A 23,343-nucleotide genomic window follows, 5' to 3' on the forward strand; every position below is an offset into this window, starting at 1 on the left:
GGTCAGCCCTGAAACGGAGAAGGGCTCCACGCTCCTGCCAGCGCACACCAAGGATATTGCAGCCCGGGGAGGCAACTGGAGCTAAACCGGCCGCAGGTAAGGACACCGTGCTGCAAAGCTCTCCGCTTGCCGGCTCCGAGGATCCTGGTACTGCAGGGTCCTTCCCAGTCCCCAGGAACAGGCGCGAAGGGATCGAGGGTAAAGAAATCGAAGGATTCCTCCACAAGTGCAGATCCTTAAATGGAAACTTTGGCTCCTGGGGCTCCGAGAACTGAGGGCAGCGATGGCGGGTCTGGAAGGCAGGGGCAAAGAAGGTAGAGCGCAGGGCGGGGACGCGATTCCGCGGGTCACTGAGTCCGGCAGAATGTGGCGAAGGCAACCTGGGGTCCGCGCCGGCCAGGGCAGCGCTCTCTCTTCCAGCCCGCCATCCCCTCCACTGTCACCGACCCTCTCCCCCTCCCCGAGAAGCCGTAGCGGAAAAGACAAGGGGAGCTTCGTCCTCTCTTGCCTCTCACACTCCTTCCTGCCTGGGGTCTTCCAGGCGTTTGAGGTGGACACTAGGCTCCCTCGGCTCTGTACCTTCCTCCAGTTTCGCCTTCCAAACAGCCCTTCGGGCGCCCGCGTCGGGTCGCTGGAGAGAGGCTTGCTGCTGAGGTCGGAGGGGCACAGCCCAGGGGCAAGAGAATAAGAATGAGTAGAGGGTCCCAGGACAAAAGAGAGGGAAGCCTTCTGCAACCCCATCCTATTTCGGCCCTCTCACGACGTCGGCTGTCCGCCTTGATTTTAGGACAGGGTCTCAGCCCAGAGCGCGCGAGGTCCCGGATCATGCCTGGGCTTTGCCGTCAGCCACCTCACGATGGGTTCTGGGCCACCCCGTGGGGTTCAGGGTTATAGATCGGGAACCCGTGAACCCGCAATATCCCTCGCGGTCCGCATTTGCGGACCTGGGCGATCGCCGCTAACTTGTAGCTCTCAAAACCCGCGATGTGTGGTCAAGTCCGCGCAGGGGAGATCACGCAGAAATTCCACCTGTGCGCTCTGCCCAGTACCTTGGGGCGCCCCTCCAGGGGCAGGAGGCTGCTCGCCCACGAGAGCGCCTAACAGGTCAAGATTCCCCAGAATCACGACTCACGACTCAGAAAGCAACACACACCCACTGCCTCAGTGCCCTTCCAACATCCCCATTCCTTTCTCTACCCTCCTGCTCATTCTGTGAGCCACTCAGTAGCCCAAGGGAAAGTCCGCCGAGGAGCTCACCAGTCCAACTCCGTGAAACCAGTTTTGCCTGTATGGAAATATCTATGGTGAGTCACCGGGACGGAGAGGTGGGAAGAGAGCAGAAAAATGAAGGTATATGCCTAAGGCAAGCAGAGCTCCCTGCTGACACCTCACTGGACTGCCCTCCCGTGTCCTTAGTCAGTTGACTGCCAGCCTGTGACCGAGGCCACCGAGGGCTCCAAGTCAGCCAGCCCAGGTGCAGCGAGCCCAGCAGGAGCCCAGCGCCTCGCGGTCCTTCAAGCCCCCAAATCCCCTGCATTGACTTCCTATTTCCCTCGTATCTTAGCTTTTCTTTTCTTTTTTCTTTCTTTTTTTTTTTTTAAACTTTGTTTTGCTTTTCTTGCTTTTTTTCTTAGCGCTGGATGGCAGTGGGTTCCTGTAGTTTGCGAGTCCCCTAGTGCACGCAGCCAGCGATACAAACACACGTCCCCAGGCTCTCCCGCACACTGGCTCTTGCTCCTGCCTGCAGCCCCAGCTCCACTGTGCCGGGAGCCTGCGGCCAAGGCACTTCCACTGCTGGGATCAGGGACAGAGCAAAAGGGAGCGATGCCCTGGCCGTAGCCTCAGCTCCGCAGAGGACTGGGCTGGAAGAGAGGGGAGCCAGCCCAGACTCCAGAGATAAACGGTGGGGCCACAAGAAAGGCTTGGGGAAAACTCGATTTGGGGTTGAGGATGGGGTGGGGGTAGGTTCTGGGAAGAAAAGACCCCCAGCGCTCTGTCTCGGCTGTGCAGAGCATTAAGGGACCCTGAGGCTGCAGCGTGCAAATCCTCAGCCTCCACCCCACCAGGTCTCAGCCTTCTCCAGGGAAGCCTAGATGGCTGGGTCCTGGAGTGGAGCAGCACCTCACTTTGCTCCAGGCCATCTGGGTTTCCTGGTATTGAGAACAGCTCTGAAAGCGAGGCTACTCATAAACTCTTGATACTCAACCCGGCCTTATGAGGCAAAGGCGCCCATGGTGTTTTGTTGGCAATCTGTATATATACACAAATTACATTGACAACATATGGCAGGGATATACAGAGAGTGCATTTTCATTGGTAAGTAAATAGTAAGGGTGGTGATAGCCTTAAGATACAGCATTTGGGCATGTGTGTGTCGTCCTGGAGGGATAAAGGCAAGGGCATGGATGATCATAAGAGTAAACCGGTTGATTCACACTGAGAACTGTCCTAGTCTGCAATTCACAAAGTGGACTTTTGAGATTCTTGTCATATGGGTGTGCCAGCAATGTTGCAGCTTTGCAGGGTTTGGCAGCTAAGGTTTCAAGAAGTAATAAATTAATGCCAGATGAATTTTCATTGTCTTTACTATTAGTGATGTGTTCCAGTTGTGGCAGGAGGATGAGCAACTTCTGTTGACTCTATATGCTTTACTAGGCTGAACAGTTAAGCCAATTAAAACTGAGTAGTAAAACTTAACCCTAAAAAGCCATGGAAATTCCAGCCCACTCAGTTTACTGTTTTAAAACTCTGTGAATGAGATGGGGTGGGAGTTGGGTAAAGTCCTGGGATCCAAAAATTCAGGGTGCCCTTCCTGACAGACATTCAGACTTCCTACAAAAGAAAGATGTGCTTGTTTGTGTAAGCATGTCTGAGAGTGTCTGGAGGGGCATTAGAGCGAGAAAATGGGTAGACTTAAATATCCCTATCATAGTTCAAATTCAAGAGAATCCACAGAACATGTTTGCAGCTCTCAGCTGACAAAAGGGGTGGATGTGGAAGAGACTAGCAGTTAGACACAGGTAAAAGTCTCTTTGGAATGAGTCCCCACAGTCTATCAATTTGGGGGCACAGAGAGTGCTATCTTCACATTTAAAAACCACATTGCTCCAAATGTGATCCTATCACCTTTGCCCAGATAACCTCCAACATTAGCCACTTGGATGTACATTCAATGGCACTTTTACAATTCTGATTTCGGGGTAGCCATCCCAGGGGAAAGGGGGTGGCAGTGCACAGGAGGAGAGAGGGGAAGCCTCAGAGGTTTGACGAGAACAGTAGACTGAAGGCTGTGGGCTCACAGGGAAGGCAGGGAAGGCATGGTACCCATTTCATTGGGGGAGGATGCGCATGGTCAGGAGGCACATGTCTGACCCACAGCAGTGAACAAAGTTAAAGCAAGTACAAGAGAGGATGGAGAGGGGGCAACAGAATAAAGGAACTGAAGAGGAAAATGGGAGAAAAAATGAGCTCGAGAATCTGTGGATATGCCATCAACAGCCATCGTAATGAACCTCTATCACCAATGCTGTCTTTCGGGGTATGCCTGTGAGAGAATGCAATGGGTATGACTACTCAAACCTCACTGTTACTCTTATCTTAATCCTTTTTCACTTACTCAGTAGGATCAAGAAACTGACAGAAATATTTTGTCACACAGTTTCCTTGAGGGACCTGGTTTTCTTTATTTAACCTTGTATTTGAGTAGGCTTGGCATTTATGATGTGGACCTGTGTATTTTTCCTCAGAGGACTCCTCTGTATCAAACACTGTCAGTGTCCTCCTTGTGACTGTTAACACTTGGCTTTCTTTCTCTGTCACCTGTCCCCATTTTGTCTACCTTTGGTTCATTGAGCAGATGCTGGGACTTTTCTCCTTCAGGGATATCAGAACAAGTGTACTGACTGCACACCCCAAAGCTCAGCTGGGCCACATGGTGATAGTGCTGGTGGTAGCATGTGTTTTGTGTGGAGCAAAGGAAGCAGGTCATTTTTGCTTGGAAAAGCATTGTCATCAGGTGTGTTCTAAATCCCTGAGACTGTCCTAAGCACCTTACATGTATTATATCATCTGTTCTGTCAGGGCTTTATCCCCACTGTTTAAGATAGTGTCTGGCACATCCTAAGGTTTTATTAAATATTTGTTGAATAAGCAAATAGTTGAATCAGTTTTCTCATTTTATCATTGCAGCAACCCTATGAAGTAAGTGTTATTGTCCTCATTTTACAGATGAGGAAACCAGCATTAGAGGGGTCAGGTAATGGCCCAGGATCACACAGCTAGTAAGTAAGTTGCAACCCCTGGATTCACATGTAAGCCTGTTGGACTCCAGTCTTTGTCTTATGCTGTGCTGATGAATAGTTGCAGCACACATTTTCCCAGTTTGGGGAAATCACAACGGTGGTGTTCAGAGTTCAACAATATTTTCGCCATTCTTTTAATTCAACTCTGCATGTTCCTGTTTGTATCCCCTAAACCCTAAGCAAGGAAGATTCAGTGCCAAGTAGCTTCTTAGTTGGCACAACATGCTTGTTCTGATTAATCAGTGATTGCCTCTGGCAGAGGAAGACAAGGGCACCAAAGAAATTACCTGATATTTTGGCTGGTGTTATCTTCACCTATAGCGACACCATTTTCCTCTGTCTGGTGTGAAAGAATGAAGGAGAATTTTGCTATTATCCAGTTTAACTCATGTTAAGTGTTGATGTGGATGAAGAGGTTTTCCTGTGATGCAGCTAACCAAGAACCGCCCCAGAACACACACATCCCAGCTTCTCGGCTGGCTGTCTCTTCAAGTGAGTTCCTTTTTCTTTATTAAGATTGCTGGTGGTTGAGCTTCTGAGTTTGAATGGTGACTTTTGATTTTAGTTAGAATTTATCATTCACCTTTGCTTTGACAGGCATGATGTGACTTTGCAACCTGCAGTTAGCAAAGTGTGAGGTAGGTTCTGGTGGGTTGCCTCCTTCTACACTTGATATATTCTTGTCTTACTTTACTTCATTTCCCTTTTTCTTCACACATGTTCAAGCTCCTTCTTTTATACTGTGACCTAAATATGCAATCATCTTAACTAGTGCTGTTACCATGGTAATGTTTCATGGCAGATAAGGGTACACACTAAAAAAATCAGTTTTTTCATTAGCAATGGAATTCTTTCCTTCCCTTTCCCCCCTTTCCCAAATCCAGGCTGCCACTGAATGGTGCCCTCTGGTGTTCAATAGCAGGAAGCACACTGCTGTGGATAGGGCATGAACACAGTTTTTAAAACTTTGAGAGAATCTCAATTTCAGTGATAATTTGGGGTGTACAAAAGCAAAAAAGACTCTTACTTGGTATATTTTAAGTAAAGAAATTAGTAGAAAATATTCATTGCCTGAACATATTAAGTGCTGTTTGCTGTGAAGAATTCTAGAAAATTATGGGAAATGAGAAATACTTAAGCTCTTATGTGTTTAGCATCATTGTGAAAATCTTCCTATGGGAGACAGAGACTTTTGTTATGGGAGACACTGAGATATCTCTGGAAGAAGAAGCTAATGGAATGTTTGATATGTTATGTCTTTAAAATTTCAAAATGGAAATCAACTTTAGAATGAGAACATTGTTCTTGCTGGATAGCATATATAATAATAATAATAATTTGTATGTATAATTTGTTGTTTTGTTATGTGAGAAACTTGGAAGTTTTACTGTATTTTATTGTGTGAATATTAGCATCGATCTTCACATTATTACTAACAAATTATATGATAAGTTAGAAGTGAGATTGATATGCTATAAACATGTCTTCTTTCTTCCTCACTCCAGTTCTCCTTTGACCATCTCACAGTGAAATCAAGTCAAACCTGTCTCTGAGATTTGTCTGGAATTCATCCCTTTCTCTCCATCCACACATCTTTTATAAACCTTTAGCATCTCTCACATGAACTATCACCAGAGTCTTGTGTTTCTAGCTGGTCTCCCACCTCCAGTCTTTCCCTAGTACAATTCATGCCTCACACTGCCAGAATAACCTTTCTAAAATGCAAATCTGAACATATCATTCTCCCGTTAAAAATTTGTCACTGTTTCTCAACTGTCTAGGATAAACTCTTCCCACATGAGATCTTCCATAACTGATCAAAGCCTTTATGCCAAGCCCTATTTCTTTATTCCTCCACTGCAGAAGGAGCTAATACATATAAATAGCTTAGTTTAATGACTAGCACAGAGTACATGCTAAATAAATATTGGCCAATATATTTTTCCCTGTATTCTCCTCCTCCTCTTCTTCCCCTTTGTCTTCATCTGTTTTATTATTAGTATAAAATGCTAATAAGCAGTGCTAAACATCACTCTTATTCTGGTCATTCCCCCAAACCAATAATAATAGGTAAGAAAAGCTCTGATGTGCCTGGTATTTTGCTGAATATTTTACATCCTGTATCTCATTTAATTTCCCACAGCCAGGTACATTGCCTGACACATTCTACATACTTAGGTATGTGTTTGTTATGTTGATACACATAGTCAATATAATAATAATGTCATTTGGGGCATTTAATATTCCTAGAAAAAGTTATTTGGAAGGTGAAAACCTGGGTTTTTCACTTCAAAGAGCTCTATGGGGTTGGCTGAATTGTTTTTTGGATATCAAAATGAATATTTACAAAAGGGTTAATTTGTAAGAGTGCCAGGCAAGTTGAATGCTTTTTACCTGGTGCTGGTAGTAGGGCACCGACTGGAACTCGTTAGGGATGCTGATGATGTCTGAGATGAGAACAGAGGCTGTATTTGTATAAATGACAGCAACATACATTTCGAATATGTTAGAAATACAGAGCTTTATTTTTTCCCCAATGTTTAGCATAGATTATATGTAGCTCTATAAATATGCCTATCCCCCAATTCCATTTTATTGCATCAAGGAAGCTACAGGCATCTACATCGGTCAAATACTAGTTTCAAGTCAGATTTCCAGCCCATGGCTAGTGTACAACAAAAATTAAAACTGAAGATCTATATTTTTAAGATCAGTGAAAATAAATAGAAAAATGTGGTAGCAAGGCAGTATTTTGAAGTTAACTGTATTTACTGGGTTCAGAAAAGCAGGACTTCTCTTTCTGAAGCTGAGACCCTATACACCCTTGAATGTTAATCTCATGGCAGAAATGAATCCACTTTTCCATAGTCAACATCCACAATCATCAGGTATGGTGCTTTAAATAACCAGGTTCTGAATTATTTGAATCATTACTGAATTTTAAGAAGTCTTTTAAAAGAGGTTCATTCACAGGATGAATCCTTGAAATACTCTATTCCTCTTGCAAAGATTTTGAGTCAGCAGGTTTGCAGTCAGACACAGGAATCTGTTTATGCTTCTCCTGTATCACCTGAGGTGATACAAAGGTAGGTAATCACAGGACCACATTTTAAATAATAACAGATTGAAGAAATGGCATCCAAAGGGCATTGGAGAGGAACAAATGTTCAATACTCAACCTAAATGTTGCTACTGACATCATCATACCAGTTTTCCGCTTTGTGTGGACCATCAAGACTGAGAGCTTAGTTGTGGTCAGAAACTGATTTTTCAATTACAGGTGATGAGTCACAATTCAGGAGGACATCCGTAGATAAGGATGCTTCTCTTTCATGTCATGTGACACCTGTACCTGTTTGTTTAGTTGGGGTACAGTCCCCTGTACATACCTCATGTCCTTAGAGTTAAATCAGTCCTTGCTATATTTAAGAAATAAGCACTTGATTTCTTTTCTATGCCTTATTTCATTTTCCCTGACTACAATTTTTCATTTTCTCTGATGTCTTCTTGGGAAGATATCTTTGTGGTTCCGAAGTTCCTCTGTGCACTCTCCTGTCTGGTTCTGTCTAGGTTTTCACAACTGATCTAGATGGACGAAGCACCTGGCGCTCTTCCTCTTCTTCTCTCCCAGCTCTATTGGAGGAGAGTGGGGAAATTGTCATAAATGTTAATGGGGATGCATTTCACTGTTAACTGTTGCAAAGTTGGTGCCCCGTGATGATCTCCAGTAACAAACTGATACAATATAATACCTCCTCTAGGAAAAGGAAAGTTATAACGATTTTTCCTGATGTTATTGCTCACCCTTGGTCACAAAGATGAGTCTTCCATTTTAATGAAACAAACTCTCCCTTACCTCCCCAACTATGCCAAACCAGTAAACACGATGAACTATGTAAGGAGACAAACCTATTATTTCTTGATTATTTAAGTAACTGCTAAGAAGCTCTTTAGAAAGGAGTGAGACGGGAAGCTAAAGAATTACCTAAAGGCAAATTTTTCATACTCCTTATAGAAGCTAAGAATGGAATAATTTGATTAGTAAGGGAAGAACATAAATTTCACACAGTTTCCTATTGTTGAACATGATGAAGATTTTCTAATACACTATGCCCTCCTCTGCCCTGTTACAGAGGGAAGAGTCTTCTACCGTATGACCAGCATGAAAATAGGAAATGATAGAAAAACTTTACTTAATTGTGTTCTTTGGAGAGCACCAGGGCATTTAGTTTCATTTTAGGGAGAAGATAAAGAGCAGCCCCAAAGCCAAAGTGTTTCCCTGATCTGCCTGCTGCTTTCTTGCTTCATCCTCAAAATTACTTTTCTATCAGATTTTATCAGTGGGGTGGGCAGTTATGTCCTCACATGTAAGCCTAAATATTATAGGCTTTTTCTCCTCCTTTCTAATGTGTGTTGGGAGTACCAAAGTCAGGGAGCATAGTGAATGATGTGGGTTTGACTTCTGTTGTCTCTGGCTGATGGGTGTCATTCAAAGGTAAACAAGGAGTCACAATTTTGCACTTATTTTAAAGTGAACATGACTGGATATAGTCCATGACTGTATACTTCCATGTTAGGGAAAATACCAGAATTTTGGGTGAGATACTCTTCTGTGACAATAATAATGACAGTAAAAACAATGGAATCACAGCTGCTCTTTTCCCGAGTGTCTACCAATTTTTAGGACCTGTGTCATTTCTTTACATACACTATTCCTGTACCTCATGCTAATCATTGTGATTGGTGGTTATTTTATCTAAGCACAGAAATTGGTGCCGGTGGACTCTAAATAGCTTATTCTAGGTCTATGAGTGAATTAATTGCTTTGGGCATCAGTCTCAGGTCTCAAGTCAAAGATAAGTTTAAAAAAATTTTTTTTTTGTTTTGTGTTACTGTACCAGAAGCCATTTCTTTAAAAGAATATCTCATTATATTATTTGTCATCTAATTCTGATAAAGCCAAGGAAAAAGAGAGAGGAAAGAAAAAGAAATAGAGGCACATCACACTTTGAGCTCAGAAAGTGGAGTCATGATAATGGAGTTTATACTGGAGGAATCAGCCTTGAGTAGATTTAGAATCTGTCTTGGCTACTCACCTCCTGGCTTAGTCTAATAATAGGCTGTTGCTGGAAGATACTTTCTCCTTCATAGCCCCCTGGGAGCTCTTTCTAGGCACAGAGGAGAAGAGTCTCAGCAAGGGTTCCAGGTATGGAATTTCTAAGGCATAAAATATGATTTCATGAATATTTATAAAATGTATGTATGTTGGAACATTTCTGTTGGCTATGAAAACAATATGCGTTACTGAAATATTATTATTTGATCTTCTGTTTCATATTGTGCTACTTTCTCCCTCTGCAGAACAATTGCTGTGACTTAACATTAACCTTTGCATTGCAGATATAAAACAAAAGGCCAACAGAGCTAATTATTCCGAGGGATGAACCATCAGTGGATTAATTCTGTTTCTGTTTACATGTCCACTATCAACTCTATTTGTTTGTGTGTCCCAAGTCTCCGAAAATCATCAGTGTCTATTGGTAAATGATAATATCAGCTAATTTTTTACAATTAATTGAAATTTCACACTCTTACACTTCAATATCAGTCCATATTTTTACACACTGACACTTTTAATCAAGGATTATCTTTCACAAGGGAGCAACAACAGGGCCCTAATTAATTAAAGTGATAATTGTTCTTCTCCCTCAAAGTTTGTTGCATAACACATTCTTCAAGAAATTCACATCCTTAGCATTCCTCTTTAAAATCCCCCCATTTAAAAAGAGACTCCTTGGCTTCTGTAACTTACTCAAAATTCAAATTACTTTTTTATTTTCAAAGAATGATAATTGAAAGGAGGTCATATTTATTTTCCAGCAAGTTTCTATATTCAAATGAAATAAAATGACATCTTTCTATCATTTAAGTGTTCAGATTGAATCCCAGGAGACGTTTTCATGGAAGAACGAGGTTGACAAATGTCTCCCCTTTGATGTTCACTGGCTTATTTTAGCTTCTTTATCACAATGCAGGTTCTCATGATCCATTCCTCTTGCATCTTTCTTCAGTTTCTCAGTTCTCAGCTACTTAATTGCTCCTGCTTTTCTGCAGCTTTTTCAGTGCATAAGGTTTATTACATTTGCCCTCTGATTTAGTCCCATTATTTCAGTAGATATTGAATCTAGAATGTAGGCTATAATTGGCAGCCTTGGTCTCTTCTCCCATAATAGATATTCCTCCAGTTCCTATATTTTGGCACCTCTTAGTGTGAGATTCACTTTCAGAAATAATTGATGGTGACTGTGGATCCGTTAGCTGATTTCCCTAAGACTTAGGAATTGCAGATTATTTGAAATCTCTGTGCCATATGCTGGTCAGATTTTCTAAAGGTCATTAACCCTGTTGGCTTCTTTTAATTAAATTAGTGTAACTTATTCATTCCCACTTGCAGCCAGTATTTGACTACTTTTCTCCCAAACTTCCATGTGCTCTTATTTTACTTTTCCAATATGATTGAAAATGAAATGATGTCAATACATCAGTTATCTAAAATTCAAACTGATTTTTCATTATTCTGCATAATTATTGTAAGATAACTTTTCTTCATGCTCTAGTTTTTTTTTTAATTAATTAATTTTTTTAGAGCAGTTTTAGGTTCACAGCAAAACTGAGAAGAAAGCTCAGAAACTTACCGTATACCCCTCTCCCCCATATACTGACAGCTTCTCCCACAAGCAACATCAGGCACTACAGAGGTACGTTTGTTACAATGGATGAACAATGGAGGAACTTACATTACCATGTCATAGTTACCTGAAATTCCTAGTTTACATTATGGTTCACTCTTGGTGTGGTATATTCTAAGAAGTTTGACAAATATATAATACTATGTATCCACTACTGTAGTATCAGAAAGAGGAGTTTCATTCCCCTGAAAGATCCTCTGTGTGCTCCCCATTTATATCTCCTCCCCTCCTAACCTTTGGCAACCGCTGATCCTTTAACTGTCTCCATTGTGTTGCCTTTTCCCGAATGTCATATAGTTGGAATCATACAGTATGGAGCCTCTTCAGATTGACTTCTTTCACTTAGTAGTATATATCTAAGTTTCCTCCATGTCTTTTCTTAGCCTGACGGCTCATTTCTTTTTAGTGCTGAATAATACTGCATCGCATTAGGTTTTCTTTGGTATTTTTATTAAATCTGTATGTGTTTTCCCTTTTCTTGGAAGATGAATTTTAGCTAAGCATTAGAGAATGTTTTTTTATTTCACCACATATATTACATTATTTTATTCTTGTATGGGGTTTTCCCTCACCTTACATTTCCATGTTTTAAAATTCTGAAACTTTCCAACAATGGCCACAGAACTCATGTTCTGAATATATTAATTTTATTGCTTTCCTCCTCCTTTAACTCATCCAATTCCTATTTCAGCATTTAGTGAGAAAAGACCATCATTACTTAGCATCTTGTGGTTCTTATTTAACTATTTTTATTGTCCCATTAGTATATTTTTCACAAGATATTTTTTTTAATTCAGGCAACAAAACCTTTTACCTCTCTATTGAAAGTTTTAAATGGTTTGTGTACCCAGTGTTGACAACTCTTCTGCTCCTTTGAGTCTGAAGGATGAGAAGAGGGAAGAAAGGGCATCACTGATCTGCTTCTTTTCCATTTATCTTTCCCAGTTGATCTTCCAAGCCTCAGCAGTCACACTCATATAATGAATCTAAGAAAAAAACCCCAAAACTTACCCAAGATACTTCTACTGACCCCTAAATGGAACATAAACTTAATTTGTTTTACCAATAGCAGACAGAGCATCTTATTTTATTTGAGAAGACAAGTCCTAAGAGTCTTTTTAAATTTGATTTTTATTGTTTTTGCTTTGGCCCTCTCTTCTGGCTTACACATGTACCTTCTGTTGAACTCCTTCACACAGTGAATGAAGTTGTCATGTTAGTCTCTGGTTTTGTTAGAAGAGACGTGCTCCATCAAGGCAGGGTTTGTATTTTGTGGCTTTTAAAGTTCTTCTCAGCATCGAATATCATGCCTGGCTCTATGCTTGGCGCATAGCAGAATTCAGTGAATATTTTTTAATGATGATTTTATGCTACTAGTCTGCTAAAAATCCAAAGTTTATTACTACCCTAATCTGCTGCTTCTGTTGGTTTCATAATAGCAAGTCACTATTTTCTGAAATAGCTCAAAAATAAATCTCTTGTGACAAATTTTCCCACTTTTGAAACCAACACTTCATCTAAGCCTGAGCACAATTTTCCGTGGGCTACCTTTGTAGGTATATAGTGGTATTATTACTTTATTTAAGCTGAATCTGATTAATAATTAGCACATGAACTTTTAAAAGGGTCCACCTTGTTGGTTATTAGATATGACATACATTAAAATAAATTCTAGCTAGCACAGATCACATATGATTTAAGCACACTGCTTTTTTTTTTACAGTAAGGTGGACTTACGATACTACTGACCCTTTTTGCTTGACTCCATCTATAAGATATATGACCAAAGATGGAGACCAATATACATCATGAAATGGAGTACCATTCTGGATACCTGGCTGTACTATATAGCCGTGGTCTTATGCTTAGAATTCGAGTATTTGTTTATTTGTTCCTTTATTCATTGATTCCACAAATACTGGCTTAATACCTATTTGTGCAAATCACATTGCTTATGCCCCCACTCTCCCTCCTACCTGACCCTTCTCTATCACAGCACAGGAATATTAATAGGGGAAGGGGAGCTGCTAGACCCAAAGGCCCACTTTCACCCCATCTCTTGCTCACGCTTAGCACTCTGTCATAACACAGCACTGCTGCAGCCTCGGCAATGAGAACAGAACTGTGCTCCCTGGCAGCCGGAATCTTCCACTGGCCTTCACCACCAACTGGAGAGCTTAGTAGGAAAAGGCTTGGACATCTCTCCCTGTTGTGAGGCTCCAGTATCCCCCAAAAGGTGTACTCCACTGGTGGGCAGTATAAAGTAGTGGTTAAAAATATACATTTTGGAGACCATTGTACCATTGTCTGTTTGCCTTTAGTTCCTTCAGTTTCATAGAGTCAAGAATTTAGTGAAATGTTCAGCATCATCTGGTCCTATACCTTTATTTTACAGTTAAGGTGGCTGTGAGCAAGAAACACTAGTGGGTTGTCCTGTGAGTGACAGTGATTTAAAGTGATAGAGCCAGGATTTGGGACTTGAACATCCTGATATCTAATCAATTTTCAGTTTCACCGTGACTACCCCCAATGAAAGGTACCGTGTGATTAATTTAAATCTTAGAGTTTAACGCCTTCTGAGAAAGCTCTGAGCTATACAACGCCCTTGCTATTCTTTCTTATTTGTGTGGGACTTTTGATTCTTTTTCCACCTCCCCTCTTCTGTTTCTGTGATGTTTTACAAAGGGAATCTTACGATTTAGTGGTAAGATTTTGTTGGAAATGCTGAGGCTTAAACAAAAGTGATTGATTGTCAAAATTTTAATGTCAGATACGACATGGGGGCCAGCCTATCATAATATGGATTGGCCATTATGTCATTCTTCTAAGTTCCTGCTGAGAATCAACTCTGGGAGCTACTCCAATCTTGAAAATATCTACTTTCCTACTTTCCAGAAGCTTTAGAGATCTCATCTATTCATTTTTGGTACTGAAATTGCCTGTAAATTATTAGAGTTTTCATTAATCATTGCAGTTATCTATTTGGACCTATAAATATATCTTAATATTGATGCTCATCAAAAGGTATCAACTCAACCTTTTAACTTCACATAATAAAAAAAAAATTGAAAACAAATTGCACAATACATTTATCTCCTGGAGATGTATAACAACTTTTAAAAAGCAGGGGGAAATACAATGGATGAAGCCTTTTAGAAATGACATCAAAGTCCACCTCTTTATTCTGTTTCCCCATTTCATGAGTCCATTAGGAAACTCAGTTGTCACATCTATTGCCAAATTGGCAAAAATATTCCATGCAGTATCTTTAGAGTAAGAAAAAGAGGCAAATTGGAAAGCTATAGCTTGATGTCATCTCTCCTAATTCTGTCCATATACTTTTCTTCCAAATAGCAGATTACTTCACCCTAAAGTCCTGATAACCATAAATGTAATCAGCTTTGCCACAAAAATTTTCAAAATGAAATGCCCATTTCTTGGTGGCCTTTTTGTTTTGTTTTACATCAGAGGAAAGTGGAGAAGAGATGCGATTGGAGTTGAGTTGAGAATTGGTATTGTCTGAGACATTGGGTATTTATTTCATGGTCCAAAGAAATTCACAATGAGGTGACAGAATGCTCTCTCAGGCCACTGTCACTTACACTGGGACGTGGTGTGCTCCTGGGGAATGTTGGGAAGGCACTTGCAAAGCTATTTTAAGAGACGTTTGGAACTGTGAGAGGACAAGAAAATATAGAACATGCCAGAGCCTTGTTTGTAAATACTGTATTCTCTTCAGAGGTTACTGAGTGGCAAAATCAAAAGAGTGTTTTGCCAGGAAATAAAGCTGCTTATCTTGCCTCACTAAAGGAGAATTCCACATGACAAAGACCTAAAGTTAAAATGGAAACATTTCAACAAAAATCTCAGGAAATCGCTTTGTTTGTTTGTTTGTTTTATGTTCCTCCAATGTGAGCTCTCAAGCTTATCAATAAGCTGGTGCCATTAGTTGGTACCAGTAAGTAATGACCAGAAGACAGATGGAAACTTATTTTCAGAGAAACTGTGTTTGAGGAGGCTGAAAGCTAATTTGCCTCCACCTTTTTAGAAAATGTTTCATTCATTGACATAAAGGTTCAAAGGGAAAAGATTTGGACAGGGATGATACTCCTTCTTTGGCAGATTACACTTCCTTAATGATGGAGGAAATGGTGAAACAAATTGGACTCCAGTGTTTTCCACCTTCTTTGTCTGTGGAACCCCTGTGGATTTCAGAGAGGGCTGGAACACAGCTTGCTCACGAAGATGAACAGGACTAGGAACTCCTTTCAACACCACCCCTCCCAGAAGAAGAGCTCAAATTCCATATATATATTCATATAAAGAGGACATAATCCGTATTTAAAACCGAAGAAAAAAATCTATCACCCATGTCAGTATCATTCTCATTCTCATTCTGTATTTAAAGCTTACTTTTGTATCTCCCTTAAATATTCAGTCAGTTAGTAGATAGAAAGCACATGTAAGTGCTTTGTAAGGGACAGATATTGATACCCTGGAAATGCTTATTTATTCCTTTATTCTTCAACATTTACTACTGCAAAAGTAGGTAAATCTAGGTAGTCTGTTAAACATCTAGGATACAAAGATGAAAAGCTATAATCCCAGCCCTTGCAATCTGTCCTTGGAGATGAGGTGAGGAATAAACAATGATAACACACAATATATGGACTCTCTGACAAAGGTATTAGGACTCCTGCAATAACAGAGGAGAAGGGTGGGGCTAAGCCAGCTAAAGCTTGGTTTAACAGAGCATTTAAAGAGTGAGAGGCTTTTTACTGGATTGGTGGGGAATGTCTTAGTCAGCTTGGACTCCCATAACAAACATATGTCATAGACTAGGTGGCTTCAACAACAAACATTGTAATTGAGTACTTGTTATATAAGGCATTTTGAAGATACAAATTTATATATAACTATTCTAAATATGTGCATGAAAGAGTTGAAGAGAATAACTGTACTTCAACTTATCAAGCAATGGCTGTCACAACAGAATAAAGAAAAAGTGTCAAAATATGTAAAGTACACATTGACAGCTCAGAAAAAAAATTAAGTGGATCTGAGCAAATAACCCCTTATATTTGCATATTGCTCTAGAGTGCCCAAAGCTCATCATTGCATGGTTTTAGAGCAGGGTTTGGAGTCAGGTACAGACTTCTATCTGTTTCTATATGGCCTCTAGCCAAGGACGTTTTTTGGATTGTTAAAGGATTGTTTAAAAAAAAGAAAGAAAGAAAAAGAAACATGAGCAACAGAAACCAGATGCGACTTTCCATGTCTGTAATACTTACTATCTGGCACTTTACAAAAAAGTTTTCAGAATTGGCTTTTAGAAGAAGCTTTGCAGGTGCTTGTATTGCTTCTCAAAGTGTAACTACTTCTGCTTAGTTGGAACTAAGGTAAAACGGGTGAAGCATAATACCCCAACATCATATAGTTTGGGTTAAGAAAACTTGATTTTTTGTGATAGTTCTAATTGTTCTCTGTGTTCCATTGTCTCATGAGATATACCTAGCATATCAAGTATCTCAGTTTGGGTTTCAAAACACAAATCCATCTCTTCATCTTGTGTCTGATCCCTGCTCTCTTAAAGTCATATTTGTGGGTTATTTAATGATTATTTAAAATAAATAATACTTTGTTTAAAAAAAATAACTCTACAATTTACAATGAATTATCAGATCCATCACATCATTCATTTTCATACAATTTCCAAAGAGAGAGTAATAACAAATTGAGAAAATTCAGAATTAGTGATCTTAGATGACTTGTGCAGGCTGATACAGCTTAGGCAAGAATTCAGAATGCCCAACTCCTAGCTGGTTGTTTTCCATCCTTCCTCAGAAAACCCACTATGCCAGAAGTGTTCTTTTTTTTTTAACATTTTTTTTTATTGAGTTATAAGTCATTTTACAATGTTGTGTCAAATTCCAGTTTAGAGCACAATTTTTCAGTTATACATGAACATACATATGTTCATTGTCACATTCTCTTTCACTGTGAGCCACCACAAGATCCCGTGTGTATTTCCCTGTGCTATCCAGTACAATCTTGTTTATCTATTCTACATTTTGAAATCCCAGTCCCTTCCCACCCCCTGTTCCCCTGGCAACCACAAGTTTGTATTCTATGTCTGTGAGTCTGTTTCTATTTTGTATTTATTTATTTTTTAGATTCTGCATATGAGCGATCTCAAATGGTATTTTTCTTTCTCTTTCTGGCTTACTTCACTTAGAATGATATTCTCCAGGAACATCCATATTGCTGCAAATGGCGTTGTGTTGTTGGTTTTTATGGCTAAATAGTATACCATTGTATAAATATATCACATCTTCTTTATTCAGTCATCTGTTGATGGACATTTAGGCTGTTTCCATGCCTTGGCTATTGTAAATAGTGCTGCTATGAACATTGGGGTGCAGGTGTCATTTTGAAGTAGGGTTCCTTCTGGATATATGCCCAGGAGCAGGATTCCTGGGTCATATGGTAAGTCTATTCCGAGTCTTTTGAGGAATCTCCATACTGTTTTCCACAGTGGCTGCACCAAACTGCATTCCCACCAGCAGTGTAGAAGGGTTCCCTTTTCTCCACAGCCTCTCCAGCATTTGTCATTTGTGGACTTTTGAATGATGGCCATTCTGACTGGTGTGAGGTGATACCTCATTATAGTTTTGATTTTCATTTCTCTGATAATTAGTGATATTGAGCATTTTTTCATGTGCCTATTGATCATTTGTATTTCTTCCTTGGAGAATTGCTTGTTTAGGTCTTCTGCCCATTTTTGGATTGGGTTGTTTGTTTTTTTCTTATTAAGTCATAGGAGCTGCTTATATATTCTGGAGATCAAGCCTTTGTCAGTTTCATTTGCAAAAATTTTCTCCCATTCTGTAGGTTGTCATTTTGTTTTACTTATGCAGAAGTATTCTTGACTGTGCAATGGAATTCAGCTGGAAACTCACTGGTGATAAATCCTCTAAATGGGTTACAGAGAAGTAAATTAAGAATCATGGGTCCAAACCTTTGAATCAACTAACTGTGAAACTCAAGACCTCACTAACCCTGCCTCACAGGAATGATTCTCTCTCCCACCTGTGGAAACCTAGTGTCCACTGAGTGGGAAGGAGGAAGAAATCTCTGATGCTTGATCTCCGTGAAGCAGCTCCCCTTTGAGAGACACTTTGGATATATACATTTTAAATTTTACCTAGAAATATCTCATAATCTGACTGGCTCCATGTTACAGTTGAAGAAATAGCTGTGGAGAGGGAAACTTCTCTGTCATGGGAGGTGTTTTGATGGCCTCCCTGGATTCACTGAGACAAAGCTAGCTGGAGAGTTTTTGGGAAGGCAGATCTGAAGTAAAGCTACCTGTAGGATTTCTGAATCCTCTGGGTGGAGCATAAAGTTTCCCCTGGGAGCTCTAAGGAGAGCTCTCTAGGAGTCTCTCATATACTACAATTACATCAGGGACAGATTAAGATTAACAATCCTTGTCCTCTTTTTCTTCCTAGCAAGGAAGATCTGTTGCTGGATCTGTTGCTTTTCCCTGCTGTATTTAAACAATGGAATGCTACCTATGTGCTGTCATTACCCACAAAGGACTAGTACATCAAATCATAGCTTAGTCCATGGGCCCCTAAAGTGAAACCTAAGAAAGGCCTTACTGTCTTAAAATGAATAGGAGCTGCCCCCCTTCCTGAGACGTCTAATAAATGTGCACATTATGCCCGTGTCTGCACTGGGGAGCAGAGAGATGCGAGAAACTCTGAGAACCTTCCTGATTTAATCCTGACTTCAGCCTAAGGTGAACAGTTGACTTGTGGTGTTGGAAGCTATGAGAATTCAGTGAGAAATATTTTAGAAGGGTTTCAGAAAGAAATTACATAAATGAGTAGGAATAACATTTTTCAAGTCACACCAATCATCAGGCTTCAATCTTCAGGGCAAAAGGTCTCTCTGCTAGGGAATGAATTTTGAGAAATGAGGGATTAGCATTTCCTGCTCAGTTTGTTTTTTGACAAGCCCTATGCCTCACTGTTCTCCTTAGTTTAACTTGGGGCTAGAGTCTTCTTTTATTTCCCCCAAAGGGAAAATCATAAGAATAGTTATTCTTGTTAATAAAGTGACTTGGGAGCTTCAAAGAAATGCTGGTGTGATTACTCCAATTAAAAGTGATCACCTATTCAAAAAGGAACTTTTCTGTCTCATGGCCCAATTTGTCTGTCCTCATTTCCTTCAGAAGTACTGCTCTTGAATATTGTTACAATGTTCACTACTGATGGGTAGATGTGTTCTGAGAAGTCAAGCTGGTGGTGTGAGATGGAATGCCCAGCTATCACCAAATGCCAGCCCTTTGAAGGTAGCTTTGAGTGCACTGGGGAACCCTTCCTTCTTATGCAGAGGTGACGACTTTGGAGCATGCCTAGTTGTCTTGAGCTAAAGAAGAGAATAACCCTTACTGCCTTCATATTTATTTTTGTTCCTATTGCTACCTATATAATCCTGTGAAGTAGGTGTTATTACTGATTTCCAGGTGAGGATTATGAGTATTTAAGAGATTTAACTTTAAGTATATGACAGAAGCAGGAAATAAATCAGTTTTTCCAACTCAAGTACAATGTATCTTTTTCCAAAAATTTGACTCTCAGGACATCATCCAGTTCTGCAGCCTCTTCATTTCTATAATGGATATTATCAATACCTGTACTTCTGACTTCATAACATTATTTAAGAATCAAAATAAATAAATGTGGAAGCCTTTTATAAACACTTAAGATGTAAAACAAATGAAGTACACTAAAATTATTATTGCTATTTACAATAATTTAGATTCACATAAAACCTCCAACAATATTTATTTGGTTTACCTATATAGTACTATTACAGGGTTGCTATTTTTTCTACATTGAACATACTTTAAATTTATGTTTCTTGTTAGACTGACTTACTCCTTTTGGACCCAGAGATATTTCACAAACAAAGTAAACATGAGATCTTGGATACTTTCTCAATTGACTAGCATTACCCTATAAAAAAGAATTTTCCCTGCCTTAGCTTAACTTATCATATCCAGCTATTCCCAGTTGTTTTCTAACATAGTTCAGCGTGAACCTCACAATTAATTGTCCTGTAGGTTTTCTTTTTCCTTTTTTTTTTTTTTACCCTGAAAGTCATAAGTTAAAGTTATTGTCAGATTTTCAAGAAAATTCTTTCAAAACTGAGATAATATATCCCTAACATTGGGGAGAGTTACTTAAATATGATTTCTGGAAATGCCAACTTGTATCTTACTGACATAGATTGGGAAGGACATAACTGAAATGTAATCTAAGGAAAGATGTGGTCACATGGAATCAAGAACCATGATATCAGCTCAGTGGTCTTTCAGGTCACTACCTCTGGTACAAGGCAGTGTACTTCTGTGGGAGCGTGACTAAGAATAGCCAATCATATTCATCATATAGTCTGAGAAAAAAGATTCTGAACAGAGTGTTTTGTGATTATTGGCTACCTTTCAAATTAAGTAGATTTCCTTTGCAGAATCCCAAAAGAATGTTAGTACTCAATAGAAAAATTGCCATGTTCTGCAGTAGTGAGAACTTATGACTCAAAAGCAGAAAGATCATGAATAGAAATAGTCTCCTTATTGTGGTTTTCTAGGGAAATGCCCCAGAAGACTGCCTTCGTCCTGGTAGCCAGAAACCGTGGATTCTGCTCTTATGAGTAATAGATCCTTCCAGCCCGAAGAGGGTTCACTTGCTGTGCCCACTTGAAGTAGACTGTGACAGATGTCTCTATTCAAAGACACTGTTTATATTAAAGCTGCCCTTTATTGAGTACATCTTAAGATCCAGTTGTTAAATATGTGTATATGTAGAACCTTATTTAGTCTTCACCAAATTTCAAGATAAATATTATCTCTATTTTACAGATAAGGAAAAAGAGGTTTAGAAAGGTTGAATAATATAAACAAGGTCACAGTGCCAATAAGAGCTGGAGCTAGGATTCAAATGCAAGCCAGTGTCTTTGAGAAGTGGTCCTAGAAGGGCCAACAGTGTTGAAAAGAGGTTCTGGGAAGGACACATAGATAAAGATGAAGGAACTGAAATTACCACTTCAGAGACACTCTGCTTGACCTTCCACCTAGAATAGGTGCCTCCTCAATCTTCACTGTTCTCTTCAGCACTTTCCGTGTGTACTTTGGTGTTCTTCATTAGATTTGTGATACATAAAGGGATAATGAAATAAGTACTTGTGTTCCTGCCACCCAGAGTCATTTTACTTTTTTTAAATTACAGTAAAATATACATATTATAAAATTTACCATTTTAACTATTTTAAAAAAAATTTTATTGACTGTGTAATTGATTTACAATGTTTCAGGTGTACCAAAAAGTGATTCAGTTATATGTGTGTGTGTGGGGGTGTATATATGCATATATATATATATATATATATATATATATATATATATATTCTATTTCAGATTCTTTTCTATTATACATAATTACAAGATATTGAATGTGGTTTCCTATGCTATATGGTAGGTCCTTTTGTTTATCTGTTTTATATATAGCACTGTGTATCTGTTAATCCTAAATTCCTAATTTATTGCTCCCCCACCTTTCCCCTTTGGTAACCATAAGACTGTTTGCAGTTCAGTGGCATAAAGTACATTCACATCGTTACTACAACCATTACCATTATCCATCTCCAGAAATTTTTTTACCCTCCCAGACTGAAACTCTCTATCCATGATTCTGTACTCTCAACCAGCTCCTGGCAACCACCATTCTACTTTCTCATTTCCTTTTTAGATGTTGTCTAAACATCCATTACCACCTCCCTGGCATCTCTCTTTGGATGTTTCATTAACATCTCCAACTTAAGGAAATGTTGCTACCTCCTGAAACGTGTTTCACCTTCCTCCTGCATTTGTCCACTCTGTTTCCTTGTCGTTTTCATTTCAGGAAATGGCACTACCATTAACTAATTTTAGTGTCTAGATATTCAGTACTTACTTTTTTAAAATAAACTTTAAACATTTTAGTATAGTTTCAAAGCAAACAGAAAAGTTACAAAAATAGTATACAGAGTTCCCATGTATCCCTCACCTAGTTTTCCTTGTTAAGATTTTACATTAGTGTGATACATTTGACACAACTAGTAGACCAGTATTGATACACTACTGTTAACTGAAGTCCATATTATTAGTGTTTCCTTAGTTTTCACACAGCATTCTTTTTATGTTCTGAGATCCCTTCCAGATGGCACAATATACTTAGTTATCATGTCTCTCTCCTTAGAATCCTTGACACTGTAATAATTTGTCTTTCCTCACTTTTGATGACTTTGACAGCTTTGAAGAGTCTTGGTTATGTATTTTATAGAATGTTGCTCAATTTTGGTTTGTCTGGTGTTTTTCTCAAGGTTAGATTAAGGCTGTGGTTTTCTGGGGAGGAAGACCACAAATGATCAAGGGTACCTGCTATCACATGACTTACCATTGATGACATTGGATCACCTGGCTGAGGGGGTGTTTGTGATGCCTCATTTTTAATACTTCCCTCCTTTCCCTCCTTACACTCCTTATCATGGTCTTCAGTGCACGATCTAGAACTCTCCAGTCTCATCTTGAGCTGCTGTCTGCTCCAATCAGGTTTTAGCCACACTGATTCATCTTCCAGTTTCTTGAACATGCTATGTCCATTTCTGTGAAAGGGCTGATGCTTTTAGACTGGAGAGGAGTGTTGCAAAGACTTGCATCAAAGAATTTTCTGAGAAGGCAGAAAGCAAATGCCATCCTTCCATTATGTCCCAGCACTTCTGAAACCATCAATTGCCTTAATTAAAATAATACCATTGGTTAATCATAATGACATAGAGTCAAGATAATTGTGCAACTCTTTCTTTCCCTGTACTAGTGGTTCACGGTTTAGGCCATGGAGTCACCACTTAGGACAAGATTACCAGGGCTAAATTCCTTCTTCCTAGGTTGCTCCCTGATAGGGTTTTAGCTTCATCAAGAGTTTGTGCCTCACAGTCAAGCTTATTGAGACCATTGAAAAATCATGGTTCATGGAGCCTACCTTGAAGCCAGGTGTGTGGATCTCTCTGATCATGAAGTCTTTCATAGGATAAGGTGTGGACATTTCAAAGAAGCCTTTACTTGATAATATGACCACCTCAGCTTAATTTCCAAATTGTGCTTATGCTGATCGACTAGTTTCCTACCAGAGGCAGACAGGGAATGGACTGAGGGGTTGTGTTGACCTGAAAGCTCCATCCTCCCT

At 39.6% G+C, this 23,343-nt stretch overlaps 1 protein-coding gene across 1 annotated transcript in view; it reads left to right on the forward strand.

Moving 5' to 3' along the window:
• Positions 1-1,189: 1,189 nt before the first annotated feature.
• Positions 1,190-23,343, forward strand: part of CHRM2 (cholinergic receptor muscarinic 2) — a 130,046-nt gene continuing 107,892 nt past the window's right edge. Inside the window, exon 1 of the mRNA XM_032483431.1 lies at positions 1,190-1,304. Coding sequence (XP_032339322.1) covers positions 1,290-1,304 — 15 coding nt within the window. The 5' untranslated portion in view covers positions 1,190-1,289. The remainder of the gene's footprint in view (positions 1,305-23,343) is intronic.

Source organism: Camelus ferus, chromosome 7 (genome assembly GCF_009834535.1).
Source record: "Camelus ferus isolate YT-003-E chromosome 7, BCGSAC_Cfer_1.0, whole genome shotgun sequence".
In the NCBI taxonomy this organism is placed as follows: Eukaryota; Metazoa; Chordata; class Mammalia; order Artiodactyla; family Camelidae; genus Camelus; species Camelus ferus.